This window comes from Chenopodium quinoa, unplaced genomic scaffold (genome assembly GCF_001683475.1).
Source record: "Chenopodium quinoa cultivar QQ74 unplaced genomic scaffold, ASM168347v1, whole genome shotgun sequence".
Taxonomy (NCBI): Eukaryota; Viridiplantae; Streptophyta; class Magnoliopsida; order Caryophyllales; family Amaranthaceae; genus Chenopodium; species Chenopodium quinoa.
In genome coordinates, this window is record NW_018743788.1 from 30,025 (window position 1) to 49,266 (window position 19,242).

At 42.9% G+C, this 19,242-nt stretch overlaps 1 protein-coding gene across 1 annotated transcript; it reads left to right on the forward strand.

Annotated features, from left to right (window-relative positions):
- Nucleotides 1-14,759: 14,759 nt before the first annotated feature.
- Nucleotides 14,760-19,131, forward strand: LOC110684943. The gene is made up of 4 exons (XM_021861386.1): nucleotides 14,760-15,308; nucleotides 15,442-15,673; nucleotides 16,126-16,151; nucleotides 18,848-19,131. The coding sequence occupies exons 1-4, from the start codon at nucleotides 15,258-15,260 to the stop codon at nucleotides 19,013-19,015; spliced, it is 477 nt and encodes a 158-aa protein (XP_021717078.1). The 5' UTR covers nucleotides 14,760-15,257; the 3' UTR covers nucleotides 19,016-19,131.
- Nucleotides 19,132-19,242: the final 111 nt, after the last annotated feature.

Sequence of the window (19,242 nt, forward strand, 5' to 3'; positions counted from 1 at the left end):
ATTAGATTTGTATTTTATTTTAGAATTAATAAATTCACTCGCCACTTAAGAAAAAGTGACGAATGAGATTTAAGAATTTTGCCACGTAGTTAAAACAACGAATAGTGATTTATTAGGATTTAATTTATTTAAAAAACTAAAAATCATTCTTAAAAAAATCTTCTTTAGATATAGGATTTATATATCTAAGATAAATCTTGATAGTGTTTATGATAAGAAATAAAAATTATTCCTTAATAATAAATAAATTAAATTTTGTGATGCATACTGTTTCGGGGGTTTTTGAGGTGTCCCACGGGAGAGTTACAACACCGGGAATGTACGCCTGACTTCTGTACCTGCAAAACCACGAAACTCCGGTTGGGTGGAGTTTCGCCTCCGACGGTCAAGTTAGAATAACTTCGGATGAAATCACGTGTAGAAGGTAAATTGATTCTCTCGGATTCCGGGAGATTCCGCAATTAATATTGCTCGGGTTTTGTGGGTGTATTTATGAATATCAATAAATGAGGTAGATTCCTCTATTTATAGCAGATGGGCCTGCTCCCCCATTGGGGGTACGATGCCACATGGCATCCATTGGTTGGATGCCCATGGTGCAATGGGGGGATGACACGTGTCAGATCCCCATAGGGCCACGTGTCCAGGGTAACTTTTACCCTAAACATTTGCCCCTCACGGGTGCCTACGTGGCTATGCCACGTGGCACCTGTGACACGCACCATCCAAGCAGGAAGGGGGCGATTCGCCTCCTTCCCTCTCTTTTCAAATTTCAAACTGAAGGGGAGGGTGACGGTTCGCCTTCTGGGAACCCCTATAAATAAGCATCCCCCTCCCTTCATTTCTCATTTTGCCATTTTTGAGAGAAATTTCTTGAGAGAAAAAGCGAGAGCTCTGGACCCCGCCTACTTAGTTGCGCAAACAACCACTCTTCTGGATACCGCTTGAGTCTCGCATTCCGTCTCACTAAGGTACCCTTCTGACCCAGTCAGACTTTGATTGATTGTTTGATTATGCTGCAACCGGCATTTGCCGTGTGGAGCTTTTTAGGCAATTTTGTATAAATTGCGTCTATTGAAAACCTCAGCCAGTGTAGTCCGTCTGAGTTATCTTCTGGCACTTATTGAATGTGCACTCAATAGACCCTCAGTCGGTTCAAACCGTCTGGGGCATCAAACAAGCAATCTCATTGGAGTTGCATTCAATAGACCCTCAGCCGGTGAAAACCGTCTGGGGTATCTTCAAGCATTCTCATTGGTGAGTTGCATTCAATAGACCCTCAGCCGGTGAAAACCGTCTGGGGTATCTTCAAGTAATCTCATTGGTGAGTTGCATTCAATAGATCCTCAGCCGGTGAAAACCGTCTAGGGTATCTTCGTTCAAATTTTCTTTTGGCCTGCCTTGCTGCCTACCCAGCCAGTCTCACACCGTCTGGGGGGGGGGTGAGCAAGCAATCCCCTTCTAAACTGTTGTGGCCCCTATTCGGTCTTCGCCGCTTGGGGGGCACCAAAACAGTCTTCACTTTAACGAGTGTACAGCCGGCCCTTCAGCCGACTGTATTGGCTTTAGTTTTGAGCTTTTTGCGAAACTCAGCCGGTTTATGCCGACTGGGGGGTCTTTGCCCGATCTGATAAAAATCTTAGATTATTTGCTTGTTATTCTCCCCCATCCGGCTTTTCCCCGCCTGTGGTATCTTTGGGCAACATTGGTGATTAATTTCCCTTATTTTGCCAATTTGCAGTTTGCTCAAAGTGATACCGTTTGGGGTATCTTAGGTCAACAACCGTCTTTCAACTTCTATTCAATCTCAAGGTAACGTCTTGGTTCCTGCCCTTTTTTCGGAGTTCATTTTTGAATCTTTGATTGTAAATACCTTTAAATAATGACCTCACCCATTACACACACGGCACACCATAATTTAGAGGCCAGCCGGTCTCCTGGTACGGCTGAGTCTAGGACTGGGGGTGCCGGCTCTGGGTACGGGGAGTCTCCTTGTTCTTCTCCGAAACCGACCGTCTCTGTCTCTGTGCAGGACGCAATGGCTCGCATAAAAACAACTGCCTTCGATCCAGAGTACAGAGAGGCAGAATCAGGCGAGCTGCCGCCTGACCCTAGTCAGACGGAGGGGACAAGGGATTCCCCGCCTGGCACCCCAAGCACTCCCAGCGACGGGATTTTGGAAGAGATAGAGAGCGAGGAAGAGGCCGCCTCGCCTTCTAGAGAAATGGAAAACGAGGAAGAAACCGCCTCGCCTTCTCGAACTGGACTGGTACACCAAGAGGGTACCAGCGACGACGATACCGCCTCTCCATCCGGTAGAGAGCAAAGCGGCAGCAGTAGCAGCCTCTTGACACCGGATGCTGATAGTGAGGCGGAGGAAAGGCCTGGTTGGAGTAATAAAGGCGACCCATACCTCATCACCGTCTCAGGCAAAGATAGGGCTAGTATGGCTAGTAACTTAGAAGACTTTGTGAGGATTCGCCCGCTTGGGGTTGACTGGAAAATAATTGTGCCGCCTGAGATGGGCACTATTGTTTGGGAAGACGAGTAACCTAATGCAGACGGGTATTTTGGCTGCTATGAGGCGGCATTCCTCGCTGGTCTCCGCTTCCCTCTTCATAACACAATAAAGGCCATCCTTCGAGGATATGGCCTGGGTATTTGGCAGTTAACCCCTAACTCATGGGTTAACATAATTGGGTACATTGCCGCCTGCGAGATGCAGGATATAAACCCCGGTTGGGAGGCTTTCGCCCATATGCATTACTTGAGCAGAAGCCCAGGCGGTTGGAGAGCCTGGTACACCCTTACAACCTATCCCAAGTACCTGATGACCCTAGACAAGCCGTCTAAGTGGTCTGATTGGAAAAACAGGTTCTACTTGGTATCCGCCCCTACTAAGGCGGAGAACCGAGAGTATAGGGTATACAACCGGAAGCCTGACCTCCTGGGGCATAAATGCAAGAAGCCCCGCATTCCGGATGAGGACTATGAGCGAATAATAGAGTCCAAATTCTTTGAACAGACCACTGTCCCCCTCTCCAATGGAGACTTAATAAGCGTACCCAGAAACTGGGTACCTAAGCACGAATTTCTTCGAGACGAGGCGTTATTGTCCGTCTGTAAACTTAGCACTCAGTTTGACAAATGTAGGTCACATTAGAGACTGCCCCTATCTTGTTATTTGTTACTTATTTTATTTACTACTGACCGGATGGGTACTTTTTTGTGCAGTGCGTGGATTAGCAATGTTGCCGGCTGAGAAGACTCCCGCAAAGTCAGCCGCCGAAATCCGCAAGGCGAATGCGGAGAAAAAACTTGCTGCTCAGGCTGCAAAGAAGGTATCTTTCTTTTCACTCTTCCTGCATAAATTTCCGTTTGGTTTCAATGCCGCCTGACTGTTATGTTTGCTTTTAGGATGGGAGCAAGGTGCCCATTCAGTTTCTAAAATAATCAGGCCAAGGCCTGGAGAGGAGCCGCCTGCCCAGAACAAGGCAAGGAAGACCTCTTCTTTGACGGTCCCAAGCCGTCTAACTATTGGGGGTAAATCCCTCAAAAACCTCAGCGTGGGGCTGGACCTGTCAAAATGGCAACCGAATGCTCCACTAAAGGAGACGGTGCCTACAAAGGCATCCGGTGCTTCAGCCCCGGCTGAGGGCAGTCACGACCCTCAACCCACCACACAAGGTACTCTTGACCCCTTCAACCCTTCTTTGCTTGGCAAGCCTGTGCGGGTCAAGTCGCACTCCCAGCTCCAGCCAGCAGACTCTTCTGGCAGCCGGCAGTCAATAGGAGGGAAGTATGTTGCCTTCTCACCATCTGTTTCTGGTGCAGATCACTCCCCTCGCTGGCCGGATGTACAAAGGTACGCTCGGGCCATGCTGAAGGCCATCCCAAAGGAGGAGAAGGAGGCGATCCCAGGGATCCATTCCTTCAACGCCGACCAGGTCCTGGCCGGCCTGTCTGAGGTACATAATCCTTTGTTTATTTTAAAGTTATTATGCCGCTTGGTTGCCTCTGATACCGCTGGATTTTTGCAGTCAATGCTGCGCGTGGAAGGGCTCAAGAAAGCTTATGCCCGCAAGTGTGACAAGGTAAGGCGGGCTAAACGGGACGCGTCTGACGCCCATAACGTTGCCCAGTATTCCATGATTACGCATGAATTAAAAACTGAAGGCATAATCATGAAACAGGCGGACAACATCAAGCGGCTCCAAAAGGCGCTCGATGAAGCCGGCACCAAGATCCATAACCTCAAGGCGGAAAAGGACAATGCCGAGGCGGAGCTGAAGAAGGTGAACGACTCTTCCAAACTCCTGGAGGTGGCCAGGAAGGAGAACAAAAACCTCCTTGCTGAGAACGTCCGTCTGAAGGAGGCGGCAGCCAAAGCCAGCGACAATTTTAAATCTACGCTGGAGGCTGAACAGAGTCGGCTCATCGAAGAGAATGAGCAAGACTGCATCGCTCGAATACAGAAGGCTTGGTCCCTGGTCCATCCGGACGCAGAATACACCGTTTGGGAACTCGCCTATAAATATGCAGATCTTGCCATTGATGCGCAAGAGACGAACCAGCCGGCTCCGGAGCCTTATGAGGAATGGGTCCAAAGGCAGATCGCGGCCATGCAGGCGGAGAATGGCTCGGAAGGGGAGAACCAAGAGGAGATTGCCCCTCCTATCCCGGGGACCGCCTCGCAAAGCCAGGATCAGGACCAGGCTCCGCCTCAGCCTTAAGCTCTCTGCCTTCTTATTTTCCGGCCTGCGTGCCGCGTATTTGATGTATCCTCTTTTTACCGGACGGGGGTCCGGCTAACACTGAACAAATTCTGTAATATAATTTTATGCCGACTGAGTCGGTTATTTTTTGCAAACCTTGCTCTATTCTTTGCTTTTCGCTGTTTGTATGCTTATGCTTTTTTCTTTTTTTTTGTTTTTTTTTTTTTTTTTTTTTTTTTACAATGCCGAATGGGTTTATTATGCGTGCCCCTGGGTGGGTGATTGTTTAGTGCAAACACTAAGCAAGCGGTCGCCCATACATTCCTATTCCCAGGTTCAATAATCTGAATTTCTGATTGCCGCTTGAGTCGCACTCTAGCGAATTAGGATAACAGGCATATGGAGTTTGATCCAGCCTATGCCGGCTGACTATATGTATTTTTTACCGGCTGGGCTACCTTGGGGTAACATCCATATGAGTTTGACTACCTTTTGATTGGGAGTTAGATAGAATTTTTTCACCGCCTTAGCTGCCTTGAGGCAAGAAAGGCTACAACGTGAATTGCAAATTCCCCGTCTGGGGTGTCATGGGGTAACAGTCCAGTCAGGATCTGTTGGAGGTTAGTTAGTGGGCGCATAAGCTGTCTAAGTTGCTTTTTGGTAATAGCCGCCTGCCCAACAAGATTTAATTTTGCCGCCTGTATTACCTTGGGGATAATGACAGGTCATCTTGTTTGCAATAGGTCATTCGGGCGGTTATGTGATTAACCTAGCTGGTTAAGACCGTCCGACGTTGTGACGCTTAGAACAATGTACCACCCGGAAGGGAGATGCTCTCTTCGACAAATTCACCCGGAAGGGCGTTGTCGGATGCCTGTTCATGGGTAGAACAGGCGGTTTACTCATGTTTGGCCATGCTTCTTTAAACGGCTAAGTTAGGTACTTAGTATTTTTTGGTTTATGTTTGAGGCAAACGGATGCCCAATCTTTAGAAATACACAGAAATTGAAATAAAGCATTTCTCATTGATTCTCTGTTTTACAAAAAATGACTACATCCTCCTAGAAGTGGTACTTTTTCAAGTTATCCACGTTCCAGGTCCTAGGTAACTTCCTACCGTCTGGAGTTTCCAGGCGGTAGGTGCCGTCTCTGACTTCGTCATATATCCGATAGGGGCCTTCCCAATTGGGGGTCAGCTTCCCTTGCTCATTTGCTCTGCCAGTGGCCTCCATCTTTCGTAGTACGAAGTCCCCCACTTTGAGAGGGCGCTTGCGTACTCTTTTGTTGTAAGCCCTCGTCATCCTCAGACGGTATATTTCATGGCGTAAGGCGGCATTGCGCCTGCGCTCTGGTAGTGACTCCAATGCTAGGCGCATGGCTTCCCAGTTAGCCTCCTCGTCATAGAGAATGACTCGAAGGGTTGGCTCATAGAGCTCTATTGGCAGAACCGCTTCAGTGCCGTATGTCAATAGAAACGGGGTTTCACCGGTTGCCCCCTTCTCAGTCGTTCTGATGGCCCAAAGGACGTGAGGAAGCTCATCGGCCCACAGACCACCGGCTCTTTCGATCTTCTTTTTTATGCCGTCTGAGATGAGTTTGTTGAAGGCTTCAACTTGACCGTTTGCTTGGGGCCGGCCAACGGATGCAAAACAATGAGAGATCCCCTGATCTCCTAACCAATCCTTGAGGGCAGGCGTTTCAAACTGAGGACCGTTGTCAAAAACCATGGACATAGGCACCCCAAACCGGGTGATGATGTTTCTCCAAATGAAGGAGATGACATCCTTTGTCTTAATGCCTTTGACCGCCTCGGCCTCAACCCACTTAGTGAAGTAGTCTACAAAGGACCTAAGATGTCCATACCCCACTTCGCAAAGGGAACCGGGCTGTAGATTGCTGTTAGGTCAGTTGCCGGACGGTGTATCAGCCGGGCAAACTTCTGACATTTATCATACTTTTTCACCAAGTCCATGGCATCCGCCTCAAGGGTCGGCCAAAAATATCCTTGCCGTCTGGCCCTCTTTGCTAGAGTCCTGCCGCCTATATGTGAAGCGCAAAAGCCCGCATGCAGGTCCTCTAACACCTCTCTTCCCCGCTCTGGGGTTACGCATTTCAGTAAAGGCTGGAGATATCCCCTTCTAAAGAGTTCCCCTTGAACATTTCAAAGCTTAAAGCTCTCTTTTTAAGTGCTGCCGCTTCTGAGGAGGCATCCGGCAAGATGCCGTCTACCAAATAGTCCCGGATGGGGTCCATCCAAGTGGAGCTTCGGTCTAAGATTCCAATGGGATCATGCTCAATGCTTCTTTTTTCCATGACCTCCCAAAAGACTGACCTAGGCGTGTCGCAAGTGGCGGATGATGCCAGTTTGGACAGGGCATCCGCCTGGTTGTTCTCAGACTAGGGCACTTGACACAAGCGGAACTGATCAAATGCCCCCGCCTCCTCTTTGACCGCCTGCAGATACTTGATCATTGCCGGATGGGTGGCCTCGTAGTCACCATTGAATTGGCTGACGATCAATTGGGAGTCTGAGCAGGCGTCAACTTTCCTTGCCCCTGCCGCCTTACACATGCGCATTCCGGCTAATAGGGCTTCATACTCAGCTTCATTGTTTGAAGCTTGAAATTTGAACCGTAGTGCATATTCGTAAGTATCTCCTTCTGGAGATTTGCAAATTACACCTGCACCACAGCCGTTTGTCGTAGAGCTTCCGTCTACGAATAACTTCCAAACCTGCCCAAGATCTTCCGGATGGGCCGGCCTAGTCATTTCCACAATGAAGTCAACAAACGCCTGACCCTTCACTGCCCGTCTAGGCTCAAAAGTTATTTCCAGGCTCTGGATCTCAACAGCCCATTTAATCATTCGGCCGGATGACTCCATGGTGGTCATTGGTCGTTTGAGTGGCTGATCGGTATAGACAGTTACCGGATGGGCCAAGAAGTATGGCTTCAGCCGCTTGACTGCTTTGTAGAGAGCCAACCCAAATTTTTCAATCACTGGGTACCGGAGTTCAGCATTTCTGAGGATATGGCTGATGAAATATACTGGAAGCTGCTTGCCGTCTCTCTCAGCAAGGAGCACGGCACTAAGGGAGTGGTCTGAGACGGCAAGGTACATGTAGAGAACCGTCTTGGGCAGGGGGCTCACAAGTCTAGGCAACGAGTGTAGATGTTGCTTTAACCTTTGGAATGCCGCCTCAGCCTCTTCTCCCCATTCAAATCTGGACCTCTTCCTGATTGCTTGGAAGAAGTAAAGGCACTTGTCGCCTGACCGGCTGAGGAATCTTCCTAATGCCGCCAGGCAACCGGTTAACTTTTGGGCCTCCTTGACAGTTCGAGGTGATTGCATATCAATCACTGCCTGGACTTTCTCCGGATTGGCCTCTATGCCTCTTTGATCAATCAAGAATCCGAGAAACTTCCCAGACTCAACACCAAAGACACACTTCTTGGGGTTAAGCATGACCTTGTGCCGCCTGAGTGTGGTGAAGGTTTCTCGGAGGTCCGTTAGGTGATCCGCCTGGAGCTTGGATTCGACTATCATGTCGTCTATATACGCCTCTACATTCCTTCCGATCTGATGGGTGAAGACCGTGTTGATCATTCGTTGGAAGGTAGCAGGCGCATTCTTCAGCCCAAATGGCATCACCGTGTAGCAGTACAAACCCTGATCAGTGACGAAGGCCGTCTTTTCCTGATCCTTCTTCCATAGGGGAATTTGATGAAAGCCTAAGTAGGCATCCATGAAACTCATCAGGGCATGGCCGGCTGTCGAGTCAACCAGACTGTCTATCTTGGGAAGAGGATAGCTATCCTTTGGACATGCCCTGTTCAGGTCAATGTAGTCTACACACATCCGCCAGGTTCCATTCGGCTTTTTGACAAGTACCACATTAGCTACCCAATCCGGGTAGTAGCATTGCCGAATGAACCCAGCGTCAAGTAGCTTTTTGACCTCGTCGGCTGCCGCCTGAGACCTTTCCTCGCCATGATCCCTCTTCTTTTGCCTAACTGGCTTTATCTTGGGATCAACAGCTAGTTTGTGGACATCTAGATCCGGGCTTACGCCTGGCATCTCTTCCACTTCAAAGGCGAAGAGGTCTTTGAACTCTTTCAGAAGTTGGAGCAAGTCTGCCCCCAACTGTTCAAAAGCAACCGTCCCAACTTTAATGGTTCTATCAGGACGGCTGTCGTCCAGGACGACATCAATGCTTTCACCAGCCGGCTGGGGCCGGGAGTCATCCGGCCTTTCCCCGGCTAGTGATTGCTGTTTCATTCTTTTGGCGGGGGCCAATTGGTCCGCCTTTCTCTTGGTACCGCCTGCCTTAGGGACAGGCCCAACTTCTTTGTCTTCGAGGTCAGTAGGTTCCTCGTGGGGGTCGGCTGCATGGGCAGTCGGCCTAACGTCTGAGAGATAGCACTCTCTAGCCGCCTTTTGGTCCCCGTTTAGGGAGCCTACTGACCCATCATCCCTCTCGAACTTAATCAGCATGAGAGAGGGGATGATTACCGCCTTAGACTCATTGAGGGTTGGACGCCCTAATATGAGGTTGTAGGCAGTCAGCTCTTCGACTACCAAAAACTTGACGACCATGTGTCGCCCTTCCCCCTTGCCTCCCAGCCGGATGGGCAGGTCAATCCTACCTACCGGATGCACTACCCCACCTCCAAAGCCGACTAGGGGGTGGGGGGCCTTGTGCATACTGCTGGGCTTGTATTTCAGTTTCGCCAGGCAGCGGTAACTTATTAGGTCAGTCGAGCTCCCGGTGTCGATTAGGATCCGGCCAACTCGCTGATTGGCAACTTTACATTCAATGACAATGGGGTCATCGTGGGGCCGCCTGACCGTACCCCTGTCTTTCTCAGAGATGAAGACTTCTGGGAAGACGTCTTTCAACGCCTGGCCTTCGTCCTCTGAGGCGGACAACTTCCTGATGTTGTCCTTGGCACCCCGAATGGTAGGGCCACCACTAGCGAAACCGCCTGCAATGGTGTAGATGTGCTCTTCATCTGTGTCAGAGCTCACCACCGTCTTCTTAGACGACTGCCCTCTATTTGCAGGGTTACCCTTGGACTTTGTCAGGTAGGACTTCAAAGCCCCCTCATCGGCCAACCGGTCCAATAGCCGCCTGAGGCTATAGCAGCCATTGGTATCATGGCCAATGTCCTCATGGAATTGGCAATACTTGCTCTTATCCCGATTCTTGACAGCGCTCTTTAGGGGAGCCGGCTTTTCAATAGTCAAGCGGTTTTTTATCTCCATGAGGATGGAGGAGCAGTCCTTGTTGAACTCGTACTTGGGGACGTACGGTTCCAACTTCTTTTGCTTCTTCTGGGATGACTGACCTGGGCGGTCAGCTGCCCAGACTTCTTTTCTTTTCTTTTCTTCCTTTCTGGCCGGCTGCTGGAACCGGCTCTCTTTTACGTCAGACCTCCTGGGTTCTGACGTGTGCTTGACGGCACAGAGCTCCGTCGCCTGTATATAGGCCTCAGCTTCCATTAGGGCCTCTTGGAGGGTAGCGACCCTCTTGCGAACTAGGTCGAACTTGAATGTCGACCCATCCTTCAGACCCTTGAAGAAGTCTGTGTACGCAACTTCGTCAGACAGTCCTTGTATCTGAATTCTCATCAGATTGAACCGCCTGACATAGGACCGAAGTCCCTCCTTGTCACCCTGCCGGATCGCCCTAGGTCGAGGCTGGTTTTCTTGGCTGGGATATTCATGGAGAAGTTGGACGCGAACAAATATGCAAGCGTCTTGAAGTTATTGATGCACCCAGCCGGCAAGTTGCCGAACCACCGTTGGGCTATGCCCTTTAGTGTTGCCGGGAAACATCGACACCAGGCCGCGTCGTCCAACCCCTGTAGGTACATGAGGTTGGTGTACGCCATCAAATGGTCTTCTGGGTTGGTGGTGCCATCGTAGGTACCAACCAACACATTCTTAACCTTAGCCGGCTGTGCCGCCTCGGTTATTTCGCGGGAGAAAGCTGAAGGCTGTTCCCCTAGGTTTAGCAGCCTGAGCTGCCAGTCCATGGGCTGGACGGTATTTTTCGCCATTCTCCCAAAAGGAGAATGCTGCATGTATGGTGATCCAGCTCCAAATGGCTGCTGAGTCCCAAATGGAGCCTGGTGGATCACATGAGGGGCAGTACGGACGGACGTGTCATGCGCGTGGCTCCTCAGGTGAGTTTCTGAATGCTTGATCGAAGAATTATGGAAGCTGTCTGGGTATGTCGACGTTGAGGCCGTCTGGGACATACTCTGACCTCTCTTATCTTCGATAAACAGCCGGGCATCTGTGAAAGTCTTTTTTGAACCATCCGGCTGTATTTGCCGGATGGCCTTTCGCTGCCCTGATTCGGGGAAACGAATCTTTGAGAGGTCGATTAGGGGCCCATCCCCCCTCTAGGCTTTGGGTGAGGGGTAGGCACCCGGTCTTTGGTGGGCTTCTTTCCTGAAGCCCTCTTAGCCGACTGGCCCTTGTTGGAACCAGCTCACTTTTTGAGGATGTCGGTGATTTCCCCTTTGAAGCTACTCATGAGGTTCATGAGCTCATCTCTGGTGACGGGGGCCGACCCCTCCGCCGCCTGGGTCTGTCCGGTATGCTTGCCGCCTGGGTTGTTGGGGCAAGCCTTGTCCAGACCACGTTCCCTTCTTTCTTTGGAACGGGTGCGCCTGGAGCGGAAAGACCCGTCTGGGGCCATATAGGTTTCGACATTGCAGTCGTCACCACTTCCGCTTTCATGATCCGTGTGGACCACAGGGTCAGTAGTGGGTCGGCTGCCCTCTGCGTTTAGTACATTTTCAGATGCCATCCAAGTGGTACTCTCCCCACAGACGGCGCCAAATGTTTCGGGGGTTTTTGAGGTGTCCCACGGGAGAGTTACAACACCGGGAATGTACGCCTGACTTCTGTACCTGCAAAACCACGAAACTCCGGTTGGGTGGAGTTTCGCCTCCGACGGTCAAGTTAGAATAACTTCGGATGAAATCACGTGCAGAAGGTAAATTGATTCTCTCGGATTCCGGGAGATTCCGCAATTAATATTGCTCGGGTTTTGTGGGTGTATTTCTGAATATCAATAAATGAGGTAGATTCCTCTATTTATAGCAGATGGGCCTGCTCCCCCATTGGGGGTACGATGCCACATGGCATCCATTGGTTGGATGCCCATGGTGCAATGGGGGGATGACACGTGTTAGATCCCCATAGGGCCACGTGTCCAGGGTAACTTTTACCCTAAACACATACTATTATAAATTGACGCATCCTACAACACTAACAAAATTTCGTATCAATACAAAACCAAATCAAGCGAATTTTGTGTCAGTTTTAGTCATCAATGGCTGAGTAATTCTTAGCTTAAATTTTAAAATTCATGTTTAAATGTATATTTGTGATTATTGCTTACATTGTCTTTAATTGGAATACTTAACGATTATATGTTTATGTTTTGTTTACTGAATTTTTTTTTTACACGTAGATCTGATTTATTCAGAGAATTAGATTCGAGCTTTGGAAAATCAAAGTATGAGTTTCTCGCCTGATGGTCCTATTGGATGAGAAGGTATTATATCTTTATAAATTGTTTACATTTATTAAATTTTTTTATAAACCTTTGTAGTTTATATTAATTAATTTTATGATTAGAACAATTTTTTTGTGATTTAGGTAGCTTAATCAAGTCATCAAATTAACTTAATTTTGATTACGTTCATACCTCAATTAAAGTCAACTTTGTAAAATTTGTCCTATAATTAATTGAAAGAAAAGTTTACTCAATTAAATACTTTTCATTCGTCACAAATAAGAAGCAATATTGCACGCATTGTCAGTGACAACAAAATAATGATTCAATTTTTCAAATTACTATTGTTCGAGCGATTAGGGACGATGAAAAAATTCCAATGCATAGATTTGATTTTGTACAATTACAATTTTTAGATCAATTTTACAACAATTTTTCACTTCCTGGTAAATATATTGATTTATTTTATAAGACTATAACGGTTAATTTTATAAATTTTTTTTTTTGGTAACATGTTTTATTTATCCACTTTTATTAGATGGAAGAGATATGGGTGTGAACGAAGTAGGTGATTCTATTGAAATAGAAGATAAATAGCATACATGTTTTTTTACTCCCTCCGCCCGTGAATATCTGCAACATTTGCCAAAAACGGATGCTTTTATTATCTGCAACAAAAGTTTTTATTTCCTTTTTGGGTAATATTTAAATATTAATTACCCACTATTACCCACTTTTTGGTTAGTGGTCCCCTCCACCACCTATTACCCACTACCTAAACCCACTACAAATATTTGTGTTCACACTACAAATACCAAATATACCCTTATTATTCAACACTTAAAAGTTTAGTTTATATATATCATTATATGGGTAATTTTGTATTTTTACCTTTCTCTCTCATTAATTAAACCCACCAAAACTCAATTAACACTCCCCTAAAAGTTTTTCCTAGGATTCCGAAAATATGTCCTTTGTTGCAGATATTCACGGGCGGAGGGAGTATTATTTTTTATTATTTCTATTTTTTTAAAAAAAACTAATAATGATTTAGGATTTAAATTATTCAAAAAATGAAAAAAAAAATCTTTTCACATTAAAGATTTTAACCTAATATGTAATCGAAAAAATATCATATTTACAATTTTTTTTTGAAAGATATCATATTTATAATTTATTCATATTATTAAATTCAGTTGTCATATAACTAACAACAACGAATAAAATACAACACAACAATAAATAAAGTCGCATAATAAATTACATTTAAAAAAATAAAATTATACTTTTGTAATAGGCAATAACACTTTAATTAAATTATTATGTGTTTTTTTCATCTAAAATTATTAAATAGTAAAATAAATCAAATAATTATATATATATATATATATATATATATATATATATAAACTTAGAGTCTATAGGAAAATATCTTTTCTTGAGATTTATGTATGAAAAAAAAACCGTGCATCGCTACCTAGATAATAATAAAGAATTAGACTTGATATATCTAAAATTTTAATGCCAAGTAGATTATAATCCACGAATTAAGTTATTTTAATGAAAAAAATAAAGTAAAAATATAAGAAAAGATAAATTTATTAATTCAATACTACGAGTATAGGAAATCCAAAAAAAAATATACTAAAAAAAAATTTAAATGATAAACGCTTATAAAGTTTGAAACCTATCATATAAGATAAATTTTGATAGTATTTATGATAAGAAATACAAATTGTTCGTTAATTATAATTAAATTAAAATTTGCGATACTTACCATTATAAATTGACAAATCATACGACACAAACAAAATTTCGTATCAATAAAAAACCCCATCAAGCGAATTTTGTGTTAATTTTTGGTCATCAATGGTCGGGTAATTTTTAGCTTCATTTTAAAAATCTTATGTCTAAATTAGTATTTCTAATTATTACTTACATTGTATTAATTTGGGATACTCAACGATTATGTGTTTATGTTTTATTTACTAAATATTTTTTTACATGCAGATCTAACACATCATACGACACAAATAAAATTTTGTATTAATACAATACCCCATCAAGCGAATTTTGTATTAGTTTTAGGTCATCAATGTCCGGGTAATTTTTAAAATCTTATGTTTAAATTTATATTTATTATTATTAGTTACATTGTATTTATTTAGAATACTTAACAATTATTTGTTTATGTAATGACATACGCTTAGATGTTGTATACTTAATATATGGATGACTTTGGTGTAAGTGAATATTACTTCGTATAAAAGTCAAATTGAAACATTTATTTGAAACAGAAAATGTATACGACTAATTTTAAATTCAAAATAAAAAAAAAAAGTAAAAACTTTTACATCTTTTTATTTTGATACTTTGTGTATAGTATATATTAATTCCAAATCACAAGTACTTCGTAATAACACATCACTCAGGCTAATCAAATGAATCTTAGGGTTATGAGAGGGACTACAAAAGAAATGAGGAGGGAGTAGAGAGTAGTGGGGGAATTCTTAGCGGCAAACTTTGTAATATTTCCAAATTTTGGTAGGGAAATACCCAGAAAATCACATTTTTATACCATAAAATCAAATACAAGTATGTGGTACAGTATTTGGTACCAAAAGTCTTCATATGTGATTGACCATTTATGACTGGCCATATCACGTGGCCAATCATTTATGGGGGTTACTTTGTTAGTGCTATAGGATTACTCATTTGATCAGAAGTTACTCTTTCGATCAGGGTTATTAAGTCAGTCAAGGGGTATTTGGTCGGTCAGGATTGCTCGTCGGTTAGGTTTTACTTGGTGTGTGTCAGGTGGTTGTGTGCCCAGTCACACGCAAAAGTGTACTGTGTGATTTTGGTAACCATACTGCGGTGCGAGGGCTGCGAATCTGCGATTTACTGTCTTACTGACTACCCAAATGCCCAAATCCAATTAACCAGCGGAGATGGTTGAATAGAAAGGTCAAAGAAGGAATCAGGAAATTTCACGAGCAAAGTCTACAATGGCGGAACCAAAAGAATCTTCAAAATCCTCAGAACTCCCTCCTCCACTCGTAAGTCTCTCTTCCTCAAATCAATCTCTTAGTTTATTTCCTAACAACCACAACTCAAATAGATCAAAATTCAATAATTTTGCAACTTTTTTTGTGCTCAATTTTGAATCATATACTATATAAATTGACGCAGTTTTTAGAGGTGGCTTGCAAAAGTTCAGGAATTGTGAGGCGATTTGCCCCAGGAACAAAGGCAGGTTTTGCAATATCTTTGATCAATAATAAACTGGATGCTACTTCCCCTCATGCTTTGTACATTGAAGCTGTTAAATCTGGTGAAGAACCCATTAATTTTGGACCCAGTTCTGTTCTTCTAAGTTATGGCAATGGTTGGAACTTGCAAACTGTTTTGGACTCTCAACAAGGTTTGTTCCATTTTAATTAATCGTTACGTTACTAGTTCAAATTACACTATCTACGTTGATGTGACTATTAATTTCGGATGGAGGGACTGCTATTTGTTGTGTTCCTTATGCATCACAATAATGTTGGGGACATAATTTACACATTACTATTGCTACCGTCTTGAATGTCATTTGTTTGCTAAGTGATACGAAGTAAAATATATCAATGAGGCTCGACAAAGATTAAAGGCTTGCATAATTTGTAATGCTCTTATGACTCATTCAGAATAAAAAATAAAGTGATACTCCATAAAAAAAATTACTGAGGTTGAATCATAGAAATCAAATGTGGCCCCCATATATAGTGAAGGAGACAGTAATTTTTTTTTCCCATTTCTACCTGCAGTCCTGCATACTGTGGTTATGTTTGCACTGATTTTCTTTTTTTTTTATCTTTTAATGTTGTTTTGCAGTTAACAAGAAACGTGACGGCGTGCAGGTAATGGCAACGAACCCAACCTGTTATAGTGGTTATGTGATTTGCTCAGTTTTCTGTTATTAATTTTGGTGAATGTTGGGGTTATTTGCATTATAAGATCTTGTCTTTTGACTGATTTAGGTGATGTACCACTATAAGCAATAATCATTTATCCTTTGAATGGTCCATTAGGAGTGCACTTTTTGTTTTGTTAATTCTTCAAGATAAAATAGTTGTTAGTAAAGGTTGATCAAGTAAAAAGTCCTTTGGGATTGAATTTTCTTCTAGTGTGGCTCGCTTTGCTTTTGTCATCTTGGAGCTTGCTACTTGTTAATTTGTTATTCCTGCAAGGAGAAGGTGCTTGCCGCTGCTATGCGATGAGCTTTGTCCCCCCCCCCCCCTTCCTTTCTGTCTTTGTAGCTTAGTATGCAAACAGTGTTAGAGTTAGATTATGTAATTGCTAAAAGTTGATTAAAGAGGGTATTGTGTCTGGAAATTTATGGAAACTGCTTGCAATTCTGTCTGAAAATATTAGAGTTTTGCCCTCTAGTAATTGCATAATAGTTGGCGGAAGAGTACTAATGTGCTTTTTGCAAGGTTAAATGAATTGTTATAACTTACAAGGATAATAAAGATGGATGTTCTGTTATGCTAAGTTTTTTCATTAAAAGGAATCAATTATGATAAAACTCCTTTTCTTTGTCAATCAATTGCTCGTGTCAAAGTTATTTTGGAAATTTTGAGATCTTACTCTCTGAGAATAGCACCAGGCCACCAAGCACTATTATGTGAAAACCACTGTGAGTCTGTGACTTGTGCAATTGAATATCTTTGAATGAAATGAAGCTTCAAATATTGATGAAGCCACTTATTCTTTTCTTTTGTTGCTCCCGTAAGAATCAAGCAAAAAACCTTAAGAAATAGATATTTTGGAACAAAGTTGTTGGAACCCCCAGACTAAGCTTTGCTCCACCCTATTAGTGATGTTTTTACTAATAGTCTCTGCTGAGCTTAATGATTAAGTTATTAGCATGAAAGTGTTTTATAGGAAGTAGTAAGCTTTGTAACACTATGATGCTGCTGGATTTACTGCAATATCAGTTGTAGATAATTTACTTCAGAATTTTATCTTTTGTCTTCCATTAAAAAGCATACGAAGTATTACACGAGCTTGGTCTGAATAAAAAAACTTATGAGCTTGGGAGGCTCCACCATCCAATCACAACAGAATTAGGAGGCCAACTCTTGTTCTTTGGATTTTCCTATGACAGGTCTTTTGTGGACAAGATTTAGTGCTGTTGCTCCTACAATCCTGACTACCCTACCCTCCTCAGATTTAATAACTATTTCGCTGGACAAAAAGGTTGTTTGAACTTTTGTGGTAGTGTTGTCCTTGTCCTCTCAAAGGACATGTTTTTTCCTGCACATCGTGTGATAAGATGCTCCTTTGTTTGAATTTAAAACTGAGAAGACCATAGAATAGACTAAGATAGTATTATCGACTTCTCTTTTCTAAATCAGTTCCTCGAATAAAGATTAGGCGGAAAAAAAAAAAAATGTATGTGTTGCTTTGATTGGCTTGGAGAAGATCAGAGAAAAGACTTTCAATTTCCTTTATTCTGAATCATATCGGTGGGCAACAAGTGCCCATGTAGTCATGTACAATATCCAAGTTATACTCAGTCTTGCAGATTCTGTTATAGACAAAATGACCTTTATGAAACAAATCATATGTTTCTGAATAAAAAGTAGAAGGAAGAACATGTAAGGAAACAGATCAGAAGGACCTTGTGTAGGATAATGTGCTTGAAAGAACCCCTTTCATGTTTCATCCGTGTTGTAAAAATATAACATCATGTTGCAGACTGGTATTGGTATTTATTCTTTGTCAGCTGATTGGAAAACGATAGGATTTTGATCTATGAAACTTAAGACATTTGATGAAGAAGCATTGTTGTACTGCTGTTAAGAGTTCATTATTTCTTAAGTATAACCTAGAGCAAAGCCATTGGACGAATCTTAGAATGCTGATTTTGGCCTGCATTTTGATGAAATTTGTTGTCTTTTGTTAGGAGACTAGACAAAATGTCATACTTTTATCATCCTCAGTTTAGATAATGGAATTCATCTAAACAGGAATGTTTTGGATTAATAATTTGATTAATGTCTGAAAATATCTGTGAATCTAAGCAGCATGTTCAGGAAAATATCTATCTTCAGGTACTGTCGGTGGTAAGTTGGTAACCTACTAACCTTGGTCTTGATTTGATTTATATGATTTACTATTTAGCTTCCCAAAAAATAGGCTGCATTTGATATTTGGTGGCCAAACTATTATTGTACCGTCACAGAAGTTACTACCCGTATGACTGTATCTCTAAAAGTTCTTTCCATTTGGACTGTGATTGTCTCGCTAACATATTTTTAAATCAGAACTGTTAGAGATGAAATACAAATTTTAAAAAGTAAATCTAAGAGAGTATTGTATTCACAATCAATCCCATAGTTAAGTACTAAATAATTAAATATGGAGTACCCCGTAGTTTTCCTTGTCAAATTTAATAGCTTTTGACTATGTAAGTGAGTTACGTGTTACTATGTAGGGACGGAAGGACTATTAATTAATTAATAATTAAATCACTGTCGAGATGAGTATTCTGTCATTACAGTTTTGTACTGAAGCCTGATTTGAATGTTCTGGTTCATAACTTTTGCAGGAATTAAATGCTGGAGCAAAGAGACAAGATTCAGAGCCAACTATCAATTATCTTTACATTTTGAAGATATTTGTTGCTCTTCTTTTCATTTTTCTACTGGGTGGGATTTTTACAGTAGCTCTTGAAAATCTACCAAGACTTGTGCTGTTCATCAACTCGTTTTTGTAGTTCTTGATCTTTTTCTGCATTGTAGCAACTATATCAATAATTTTTCATTTGTAAATGACGAGTATGTTCTCATTTTACCTGGAGATAATGTAAATTCTAATTCTAATTCAGCGTAACAGAAATTACATTTGCAAATGTAGAGACCTAAGGCTGATCGGGTTCAATTCAAAGTCAAATCAAAACTTCCTCAAGTTAGTTTAAAGAGCGATGAATGCTGGAAAACTGAA

Coding starts and splice junctions, on each gene's coding strand:
- LOC110684943 (XM_021861386.1), top strand. CDS start 15,258: ATGGCGGAACCAAAAGAATCTTCAAAATCCTCAGAACTCCCTCCTCCA. Junction 15,309..15,441: donor CAGAACTCCCTCCTCCACTC/GTAAGTCTCTCT, acceptor AAATTGACGCAG/TTTTTAGAGGTGGCTTGCAA. Junction 15,674..16,125: donor TGTTTTGGACTCTCAACAAG/GTTTGTTCCATT, acceptor GTTGTTTTGCAG/TTAACAAGAAACGTGACGGC.